The sequence below is a fragment of the Podarcis erhardii genome (assembly GCF_964252035.2).
Source record: "Podarcis erhardii genome assembly, chromosome: 10".
In the NCBI taxonomy this organism is placed as follows: Eukaryota; Metazoa; Chordata; class Lepidosauria; order Squamata; family Lacertidae; genus Podarcis; species Podarcis erhardii.
This window is the reverse complement of record NC_138500.1, coordinates 28269009-28280419: the sequence shown is the minus strand read 5'-3', so window position 1 is coordinate 28280419 and position 11411 is coordinate 28269009. Positions and strand designations below refer to the sequence as shown.

The 11411-nt window shown below is 42.7% G+C and overlaps 1 protein-coding gene across 2 annotated transcripts in view; it reads left to right on the top strand.

The window, feature by feature from the left end:
* MYH9 (myosin heavy chain 9) overlaps positions 1 to 11411 on the top strand; it is an 85820-nt gene that overhangs the window by 71351 nt on the left and 3058 nt on the right. For both annotated transcript variants that reach the window (XM_081879452.1, XM_081879451.1), the window contains exons 24-38: positions 366 to 489; positions 1221 to 1392; positions 2003 to 2215; positions 2479 to 2623; positions 3111 to 3317; positions 3784 to 3888; positions 5185 to 5337; positions 5799 to 6047; positions 6455 to 6667; positions 7574 to 7786; positions 7904 to 8065; positions 8771 to 8899; positions 9543 to 9631; positions 9828 to 9951; positions 11202 to 11410. In XM_081879452.1, coding sequence (XP_081735578.1) covers positions 366 to 489; positions 1221 to 1392; positions 2003 to 2215; positions 2479 to 2623; positions 3111 to 3317; positions 3784 to 3888; positions 5185 to 5337; positions 5799 to 6047; positions 6455 to 6667; positions 7574 to 7786; positions 7904 to 8065; positions 8771 to 8899; positions 9543 to 9631; positions 9828 to 9951; positions 11202 to 11410 — 2507 coding nt within the window. The remainder of the gene's footprint in view (positions 1 to 365; positions 490 to 1220; positions 1393 to 2002; positions 2216 to 2478; positions 2624 to 3110; positions 3318 to 3783; positions 3889 to 5184; positions 5338 to 5798; positions 6048 to 6454; positions 6668 to 7573; positions 7787 to 7903; positions 8066 to 8770; positions 8900 to 9542; positions 9632 to 9827; positions 9952 to 11201; position 11411) is intronic.

Here is an 11411-nt window from a genome sequence, read left to right as displayed (position 1 = left end):
GACTAGCCCTGCTCCTTCAACACTACCCCAGGCTCATGAGTACTGAATACCTAAATAGAACACAAACTAGATTGCAGCACTCCAGTGCTGAGTAAGAATTGGGCTATCAAATGCCCACTTGCTTCAGAGAGAACATTAGGCTGTTTGCATCAAAACTAAACACTGCTATCTTTTAATAAAATGTGGAGCCTGAGTAGTATTGGTGGCTATTCCACTGTGTTTGGGTGATCTTCAACCCTTGTGACACTTCCAGACACTTCTAATGAAAAATCAAAAGCATTGCAAAGGGATGTTAAGGTATTCTCAACTGCCTGCAGGTATTCTCAACCGTTTCTTCAATACAACTCATACCTTGTTTCCCCCAGGAAAAGAAATTACTGGAAGAAAGGATTGCAGAATTCACCAGTAACTTAACTGAGGAAGAGGAGAAGTCAAAGAGTTTAGCTAAACTCAAGAACAAGCACGAGACTATGATTACAGAGCTGGAAGGTAGGGAAGGGCCTAAGAGAGAGTGGCTTTAATCAGCTTTTCCTCCATCAGCATCTCTCTCTGCACAGCGTGTTGTGCATTTCTGACCATGTTGGCTTTTAATGGGTTAATACCACTGGGTTTGTAGGACAGGTATTGATCAGTTTAATAGAACCATTCAGTGTATGGATGGCTGAAGGTTACACACTGCCAGCTTAGTTTTAGTTTGAACAAAAACAAACCTCTAAAACAGACCAATGGAGAAGAGCAGCTGGTTCCATTTCGCCTCCTGCTGTGGGAATATTTCTGCTCTTGTGTATTCGGTGATACCGGAATACTGGGGTTTGTGCTGCTTCTACTACTGACTTTAAAAGATAAGTTTGTGGCATTGCTAATAAAGCTGGCATATATGTCGTTGCTTAATTTGACTTAAAAAAAAAAAAAAAGACGGAGGGCATTTTCAGCATTGTGCTCAGAATGCCTGTGGTGGTTTTCCACAGCTGGAAATAGTACTGTCTGCCTTAACTGGACAGTCTTATGGAGGGGATTGAATGAACACTGGGGAGTTTGAAGGGCAATACCGTCAAACTCACTCTTTGACATGGGTACCTGAACTGGGAGCTGTTACTGTGGCCCATAATTGTTGACATGTTTGGATGCAGGTTCTGGCACTCTGGCTCTTCACATGAAGTATTGCTTAGGGCTATAAGAGCCAAGATGAACCATTGACCCAGCTCTATTCTCTCCATCAGAACGGTTGCGCCGAGAAGAAAAGCAACGGCAAGAGTTGGAGAAGACCCGTAGGAAGCTAGAGGGAGACTCTACAGATCTTCATGACCAAATAGCTGAACTTCAGGCTCAAATAGCAGAGCTCAAAATGCAGCTAGCAAAAAAAGAGGAAGAGCTGCAAGCAGCTTTAGCTAGGTAAGGCCTTGGTCATGGAATTTAATGTCTACTTGGAAATTAGGAAAAGCAATAAATTTTCCTTTGTGTTCTTTTAGCTAGAATCCTGAGATTTCCCTAAATTGATTTAGAACGAATGGCCTCAGTTTAAGTGTCTAAGACTTCTAGCTGGTAGCCCTGTTTCATGCAACTGCAAATGTTGTGTTGGTAGGAAATTAATTTTTAAATGGGATCTGTTGCAGAAATTCCTGGTCTACATGGCTTGTGCTCAGGAGGCAGCAATAAAGTAAATAGTTGGCTTGTGCTGTGGACCATAGAAGTTCTGTGCCATAAATTAAGCTGTAGTCTCCTACTTCAAGCTCTCAAACTTACTATTGACCTTCTATTTTGTGTTGGAGGCTGAAACTGAGCATTTCTAGTACAAGCCAACTATGGTTATAACAAGGCCAGAGCATTGGTGTGTTGTCAGGCTAGCATTCAACACTAACTTCTATTGCAGTGCATCCCTAACCTGTATCTGCGTTCGCTGGGACTTTCTTGCAACTTAAGTGTGTAGAATCGCAGCATAAGATGGCTATTTATGGTCATTGAAGCAGAAATCATTGGTGTAGTATGTCTCTGTCTTGTGTAGGGTGGAAGAGGAAGCTGCTCAGAAGAACATGGCTCTGAAGAAGATCCGTGAACTGGAGTCTCAGATAACAGAGTTGCAGGAAGACTTGGAGTCTGAGCGGGCTGCCAGGAACAAAGCAGAGAAACAGAAGCGGGATCTTGGTGAGGAGCTTGAGGCTCTCAAGACAGAACTAGAGGACACACTGGACTCGACTGCAGCACAGCAGGAACTCAGGTAATTGCAACGTTTGGTGTTTGATACTGCTCACACCAATTCCACCTCTTCAAAATATAGAGGGGAATAGTGGGTTCAGCAGGCTTTACACTTCCAGTGGAACTTGTTCCAAAACTTATTCTTCCTATGCCATGTTGTTCCTTTCAATTTGTACTTTAGTAGCTCCACAAATAAGTGCCAAGCTTCCAGCTGCACCCTTGGAATATGTATTGCACTGCATTCTCAACTACTATCTAATAGAAATATATCTGGCTTTTTAAAAGGTCAAAACGTGAGCAAGAAGTGACTATTCTAAAGAAGACTCTGGATGATGAGGCAAAGACCCATGAGGCACAGATTCAGGAGATGAGGCAGAAACACGCCCAGGCTGTGGAAGAACTGGCAGAGCAGTTGGAGCAGACTAAACGGGTGTGTGAGATGTTGAAAAGTTTTTAGTGTGCAACATATTGTGCTTTTACTATTTTTTGTTGGGGGAGCTGCCCAGAGATTTTTCCATTTTCCCAAGTGTGTAAAGCTGAAAGCGCTCAAATTAAATGTGCATAAGTTGCTAGTTATCTGTAATTTGAGAGAACAATGTTGCTGAATTGTGCATATTCTTGCTTACCACCTATTTTTATGAAAACATTAGTATTAACTACCTAGAATCTTTTTAGTTTCCTTTATTGCCATGAACATCCTGCCTAAGTGAGGATGAAGCTTTAATTCATAGCATCACCTGTACAGCTATGGAAACCTGCAGATTTATTGTTCAAATAGTGTTTGGGATGCTGAGCCCAAATTGCAAATTTGCCTTTGCATCAGGACCACAATTTGGAATAATGGGCTATGAATTTGTTAGTGAAATCAAATTTTCTGCAAAGACCACACTAAAGCTTTCTGTTCCCGTCTCCTTCAGGTGAAAGTGAACCTTGAAAAGGCAAAGCAGGCACTAGAGAGTGAACGTGCTGAGCTGTCCAACGAGGTGAAAGTTCTTCTTCAAGCCAAAGGAGACTCTGAGCACAAGAGGAAGAGGGGTGAAACTCAACTTCAAGAGCTACAAGTGAAATTCACAGAGGGGGAGAGAGTACGAACTGAGCTGGCTGAGAGAGTTAACAAATTGCAGGTGAGCTTTCTGTGTTGGTTCCCTTTGCCCTCCTATTCAGTGTGTTCTGGTTTTTAGCACAGACTTTAGAGGGGGAAGTGGGGAGAATTGGGTTGGGGCTGCAGTGCTGCTTTACTACTCCTGAAGTTTTGACTCTTAGCTGTTCTAACATGATCTCTATTTATGTTGTTACTTGTCAGCCCCAGTAACCTGCATTAAACAATAAGCTCTTTTGGAGATAATTTGAATTAGTCCACTCCCCCTTGATTAACTTTACACCAACTAGGGGACAATAAGCTAATAGCTGAAGTGGTGGGTGGTAGTTCTCATGGGCATTAGTGCCTAAAACTCCTGTTGTTTAGCCTTAACTAGTATGGAGTGATTTATGATGATGATGCAGTTTCTCTCCTGCTTTACAGAGGGGAAAACGGATAGTAAATGGAAACTCTCTATTAATGGGATTGGTTCGACTTTTCTAATTTTTCAGGTTGAGTTGGACAACGTCACTGGTCTTCTGAATCAATCTGACAGCAAGTCAATTAAACTGGCCAAAGATTTCTCTACGCTGGAGTCTCAGCTACAGGACACACAGGTGAGGCTTTAATAGGTGAAAAATCAGTTCGCTACGCCAAAATGCGGCAGGGGCGCAGGTGGCGCTGTGGTCTAAACCAGAGCTTAGGGCTTGCGAATCAGAAGGTTGGTGGTTCAAATCCCCGCGACGGGGTGAGCTCCCGTTGTTCGGTCCCAGCTCCTGCCTGCCTAGCAGTTCGAAAGTAGATAAATAGGTATCGCTCCAGCGGGAAGGTAAACGGTGTTTCTGTGCGCTGCTCTGGTTCGCCAGAAGCGGCTTAGTCATGCTGGCCACATGACCCGGAAGCTGTCTGCGGACAAACGCCGGCTCCCTCAGCCTATAGAGCGAGATGAGCGTGCAACCCGAGTCGTCCACGACTGGACCTAACGGTCAGGGGTACCTGTACCTTTACTCCAAAATGCAAACCTAATATATAAACCCGATTAATCATGACAGATCTGTTAGACTGACAGAAAAATACAGACTGCAGAACAGGGGATGGGGTCCCCACAAATACTGGTTGATATTTGGCAACCAAAATATGTGACGACCAGAATCATCTTCCTTCCCTAATGGGGATATATCTGTCACAATGAACTATAGAGTTGCTCTGAACAACTTCAGGCTTGGGAGGAGGCCTGTGGTTCCTCAAGGTCCATGTTTTGGAAGCACAGTGCAACTGGATGAGCCCCAACCCTCCTTCCAAGCTTGGAGCAGGGAATTGTACTTGCAATCAGGCTACATTTTGAACGTGTTCTTAGAACATCAGACGCACAGGAGAACTGCAGTCATGATCCCCTCTTCACTGTTCCAAGCTCAGGAACAGATTTTAGGGTTAACCATGCTTGTCAGATTCAGAGTAGTGGTGGTGCAGGTTTCTGCATATAATCTATAATCTCTGAGGAGTTTGGCAATACTTTATATTAAGAGTAGTTAACTTTAGCTTCTTTTTGTAACTATAGTTGCAACACAGATCAAAGTCTAGAGCAATTTAGATATACCAGTGTTCATAATCTCCTTATAACAGCTTGTCTGCCATGCTCCTCCCCTCCAAATGCCTTGTACGGCTACTGGAATGTGGGATTCCACTGGCAATTCATCCCAAGGGCCACATAACTTTTTGGGGGTATCTCCACTAGTCTACTAAACTACATTTTGTGGGTCACTCCAACTGATTTCTGGGAACAAATCAGCTTGCTCAGTGGTATTGAGCAATTGCTTAAGGTTCTCTCTGCTTCAGATGTGATATATATTTGGAAAATTTTACTGGACTTTTCATCATAAGAAACCAAATGTTTGTTGTGGTGGCTCTTGCAGGAGTTACTTCAGGAGGAAACTCGTCAGAAGCTGAGCCTCAGTACTAAGCTGAAACAGATGGAAGATGAGAAGAACAGCTTCAAAGAGCAACTAGAGGAAGAGGAGGAGGCAAAGAAGAACTTGGAAAAACAAATTTCTGTCCTTCAGCTTCAGGTACTCTAGAAGACATGAGGAAAGAATGTCCAAATGTAGCTTACAAGGCAGTAGTATGCCTTTTGAATGGCATGCTGGATTGTGCATGGGAAATATGAATTTGGTAGCCAAAACAAGCTTTTGAAAGTTGTTTTGTCTAATTAAATAGGAACTGTCTTTCTGATGTCTGATAGAGCTGTCCTAGAAACAGTCTAACCCTGGGAAATATTCCTGGAATTCAGTGGTCATATCCCACTGTTGCATCTTAGTCAGCAAGTGATGATGCTTTTGCTTTGGCAAGTCTCACCGTGGAACACTCTCTCTAAAGATAGTTCATACCTTCAAAAAAAAATTATAGGTTTCTTTTTGTGACCCACTGTTACTTGTAAGTTGCAAAATGGTGTTCAATCCCCACATCTTTTCTTTGCTTCCTGAAAAAAATAATTATTCCTTTTCCCCACCTGCTTGCTTCTGTCACATAGACTGCAGAAATGAAGAAGAAAATGGATGATAGTGTGGTTTGTCTGGAGTCAGTGGAAGAAGCAAAGAAGAAGCTTCTGAAAGATTTGGAGGCCATGACCCAACGTTATGAGGAAAAGGCAGCTGCCTATGACAAGCTGGAAAAGACAAAGACCAGGCTTCAGCAGGAGCTGGATGATATTTCTGTGGATTTGGATCATCAGCGGCAGATAGTCTCCAACCTGGAGAAAAAACAAAAGAAGTTTGATCAGGTACACTTAGTTATAACTTTCAACAATGTCCTTCTCCTTCACCTAGGATAGATTCTGGTGAGAAGGAGAAAGAAAAGTGTCATATTTTAGATGCACATTTTTTATCCCATAGATGAAGGGCAATTGTGAACAGTTGTAAGCAAATATCAACTCTCCTCACTCTAGTTCCTGAATTTGACTTTTAACTGGTAATAGTCCCGAGTAATATCTGTCTGTTTTAGCTGGTTTTTAAGTGGAAGCCGACAAGTGTGTTTGGCTTTAATCCTGGCACATATCTAGAATTGGTGGCTAAATTTGGTACACAGGTGACCTATCCTTGGTAGTCAAACCATTACAGATGGAACAAGTGGGGATAGCAAACCTTTCCTTTGGAAATCTCACAGTGCCATTGATTTCCCTTTTTCCAGCTCTTGGCAGAAGAGAAAACCATCTCTGCAAAATATGCTGAAGAGCGGGATCGTGCTGAGGCAGAAGCTCGTGAGAAGGAAACGAAAGCTCTCTCCTTGGCCAGAGCACTTGAGGAAGCAATTGAACAGAAAGCAGAGCTAGAGCGACTCAATAAGCAGTTCCGGACAGAGATGGAGGATCTGATGAGTTCAAAGGATGATGTTGGCAAGAGTGTAAGTTGATGGCATTCCTGTACAACAGGCTGGGGTAATAAGGATGTTGGCTAAGAAATGTCCTAGGCGAGAAGAGGGCTTGCTAAAAGTGGCTTATTTTTCACTTGCAATAAGACATGAAAGCTAATGAATTGGGTGCTAGCAGCATGCAATCTTTTGTAATGCCTAGGAAAGCAACAATGTCACCATTGACTTTTTCATTATGCACAAAGTGCCGAATTATTACCCAGTATGAAGGCACATAAACTAATAAAGCCTTTTTGCACAGGGAGATCATACAGGCTTTGAAAAGCTTTAGTATCTTGCATTTCTAAGTTACTCAAGGCATCTTCATTTTTAAAAGGATAAAGTTGTTGTCAGATTTCAATGGAATGGTGCCAGTATTTTGTGCAATATTGCCTAGCTGTTTTATCATAAACCCCTTCGGTCTACTCACCAAAGGGTATTAGGAAACAAAGCTTGGATATGTGCATAAAGAGGCAGAATTCTATGCAGTTCAGAGTCTAATAAGAACCCTTAGCAAAAGGGACTTGGTCAGCTAAGAATTGGGATTGTCAAAGATGGGTGGAAAGTTGGCAATAAATGACTGTTTGCCCTTATCCCCCACATTCTGGTCATTTTTTTAAAATGATTCACTACCATTTTTAAATACTTAAATACTTCTATTGATTTATTAAATAAATTGTTTTTAAAACAAAAGACAAAGATGTGGGGACAGATGGGGAAAGGACCAAACGAGAGGCATATTAGGATATAACAGTAACTATGCCTTTAAGTGCACAGAAATATTGTAGGTCACTAGACATGTCAATTTTTGTTCATTTTCTTAAAACCTATAAGTGTACCAGGCAGCAAAAGCAGGGCTGTGTCAGTCTGGGAGAAACTGATTTTGTGTGTGTGCTGTAGGTCCATGAGTTGGAGAAGTCCAAACGAGCTCTGGAGCAGCAGGTGGAGGAGATGAAGACTCAGCTGGAAGAGCTGGAGGATGAGCTACAGGCCACAGAAGATGCCAAGCTGCGCCTGGAAGTGAACCAGCAAGCCATGAAGGCACAGTTTGATCGGGATCTCCAGGCCCGTGATGAGCAGAATGAAGAAAAGAGAAAGCAGCTTACAAGACAGGTAACATTCCAGAAAGCACAGGAGGCTTACAACCCCTTCCTGCTTCATTTGCTTCAGGGAGGAGGGAAGAGGCCTGTGTTCGTGGCTAAACTGCCGATGCTTTGACCCCACTTTCAGGTGCGAGAGATGGAAGCGGAACTGGAAGATGAACGGAAGCAGCGCTCCATTGCTGTGGCTGCCAGAAAGAAACTGGAAATGGATCTAAAAGATCTGGAGGCCCACATAGACTCTGCCAACAAGAATCGTGAGGAAGCCATCAAACAGCTCAGGAAGTTGCAGGTGAGGGTTTCCATTCCATTGTTACTGACTGGCTTCTCCTTACAGTGAGATGAGATGGGGAAAGTGAATCATTTACTGTGGCAACAGAACAGATTTATCACTTAGTTGCCAGTTGCTGCTTTTTTGATCAAGAAGACTTATGAAGATAGTTGCTTACATCTTCAACTGGGATTTTATCATTTCTTACAGAAGTATATCATTGGTAGACAGGGTGCTTTGTGTTCCAGGTTCAATCCCTGGCACATCTAGTTAAAAAGAATCTTGGGTAGCCAGGCCGGGAAAGAATATTTGTCTAAGACCTTAGAGCACGGGTAGGCAAACTAAGGCCCGGGGGCCAGATCCAGCCCAATCGCATTCTAAATCTGGCCTGCAGACGGTCCAGGAATCAGCATGTTTTTACATGAGTAGAATGTGCCCTTTTATTTAAAATGTGTCTCTGGGTTATTTGTGGGGCCTGCCTGGTGTTTTTACATGAGTAGAATGTGTGCTTTTATTTAAAAGGCACCTCTGGGTTATTTGTGGGGCATAGGAATTTGTTCATTTTTTTTTTTTTCCAAAATATAGTCTGGCCCCCCACAAGGTCTGAGGGACAGTGGACTGGCCCCCTGCTGAAAAAGTTTGCTGACCCCTGCCTTAGAGATTCACAAAAGGTTGGAATAGACTTTACTTGGCCAAGTGGGCTGATTTGGTATGTTTGGTTTTTAGGCCCAAATGAAGGACTACATGCGGGAGCTGGATGACACACGTGCCTCTAGAGAAGAAATTTTGGTACAAGCAAAAGAGAACGAAAAGAAATTGAAGAGCATGGAAGCCGAGATGATTCAAATGCAGGAGGTAATCTAAATCCAGAAAATGCTAATACACAACTGAGTTTCTGCTCAAAGCAGGCCTTTCGGTATGGGAGGGAAGAGGTTGACTTCAGAGAAAAGGGAGTGGGTGAGCCCCTGGAAATTAATACCTTCACTGCATATCCAAACCCTTCCACAACTATTGTTTTGGTTAATGTGAATCAGATCAGCTGCTGGATTTGCAGCTAGGGGTGTATTTCAGGTATTTCCTTCATGCACTTAACAGACTATTTCCTGGTTTCAGGCTAGTTTAATAGTCTCCTTCCCCCTCCTCCCAATTTCCAGTTCATTCTCTCTAGCATAATTTCAGCATCGTGTGATACATTGACTTGAATATACCTATTTAAACAATATCAACACTCATTTGATGCACTTTGTAGCATCACAAACTACCTTGATGGTTGACTAGCCATTTATTATGACACTCAAGAGTGCTGTGTCCCAGATTCACAATGTCACTCTGACTCTGAGTGAGGCGAAGCTTCCTGTTCTTGATGAGCATTCTTCTGGCTCGTAGGTTATAACTGGCTTCCAGATACTCCTCATGTGCTTCATGTAATATAACATCTCCTATTTGGCAATAAGTTGTTTTTGACCCTTAGTCCATGTACATCTTGTTCTGATTTCAGGAACTTGCAGCTGCCGAGCGTGCCAAGCGCCAGGCTCAGCAAGAGCGGGATGAGCTGGCTGACGAGATTGCCAATAGTAGTGGCAAAGGGTGAGTAATGGCACTTTTCCCTTTCAGGGACAAGCAACGTTGTGGGAGTTGGCTCGTGGAAAGGGTGCCCTGTAATGTCTTAAGTGGTGTGCTGAGAATGGCTTACAAATGTTGAATATTTCTATGGTCATTACTACTGAGCATCCTTCACGAAAAGGCACTATGTTAATTATCCCATTGTGTGTTTTCTTCTCAGAGCTCTGGCCTTGGAGGAAAAGCGACGCTTGGAGGCTCGAATAGCTCAGCTGGAGGAAGAACTAGAAGAAGAGCAGAGCAATACAGAGTTGGTGAATGACCGCCTTAAGAAAGCAAATCTTCAGGTACATGCTTAATGGCACCGTGAGGTGGAGGGCTTCAGCTGGTGGATTCCCAGCCATAATTCATCCAAATTACTGTGTATCACTTTCCTTTGTGCTGCAGCGTGTTATCAGAGCCTTGATGCTTTTGGAGCATTATTCCCACTTTGGGGGCAAAAGATACTGGGTTCAAATCCCAGACAAACCTCTTTGATGAGAGCATGTGCTTTACATTTATGTAGTCCTATATTTAATATCTGGTAAGGACCTTGATTATCAGTTTAGACTAACCCCAATCCTGTGGTCTTGGAAAGTCAGTGAGAGTCAGGACAGATAGTACCAGGTTTGATAAGCCAATAGGATGGTGAGTGAAGAAGCACATAGAGAAGCACAGTATATTGAATCATAGTGTGATGGTATTCCTTTCCTGTAAGAGTATTTGCCTTACTATTGTCCAGGGTATTTGGAATCATCTTTGGTGGTTTTCAACTTAGCTGATGCTTTACATTGACAGGTTGGGGAATTTGAGCCAGCTAGTGGGTTGGATCTTCCCCCGCCCCTGCTTGCAGGCACACCTTGACAAGTGGGCAGGCCCACACCACTGCCAATCACCTGACAACATTATGCCATCATGTGGCAACTTGGAAGGGATTCTCCTTTTAAGCCCATTGCAAGCCATTGCAAACCACCTGCAAAAAGTGATGGCAGCCACACCTTTATCAGCCTCTGTTGTTTATTTTAAAGTTATTGTGACTTTTTAATAATGTATCAGATTGTTACTATTAATGTTTGATTTTTATTATTTTTATGTGTTAGAAGCTGCCCAGACGTTGTATTATTATTATTATTAAATGTCATATGTTATGTCAGAGGTGTCATGTGAGCATGGATGTCATGCCTAATTAGGTCCATGAGCCAGTTTCCCCACTCCTGACCAAGAAATTTGCTGCCTATTCCTATTATACCAGAAGGTGAGCATTGACTACTTGGGATGATACTGTTGGTGTAGGCTGCTTACAAGAATGAAATATGCCTGCTTGTTAAAACGAAAAGGTAGATTAATGAATCTAATATTCTTTCTAAAAACTAGACATTGTGAAGTTATTAAGGTTGAGAACAAGCCCTGCCTACAGAATTACATTTTGAATGCGAAGATTATAGAGCAAAGGAAACAAACAGAAGATGGAAAGCAAGGCAGAGATTAGATATGAAAACTTCAGACTGTATTCAGAAACTAGCCATGACTTTAACAAATTTCTTATTATCTTCCCCAGATTGACCAGATAAACACAGACCTGAATGCAGAGCGTAGTAATGCCCAGAAGAATGAAAATGCTCGCCAGCAGTTTGAGCGTCAGAACAAGGAACTTAAGGCCAAGCTTCAGGAAATGGAGAGTGCTGTGAAGTCAAAATACAAGTCTTCTATTACTGCGCTGGAAGCAAAGATAGCACAACTGGAAGAACAGCTGGATGCTGAGACAAAG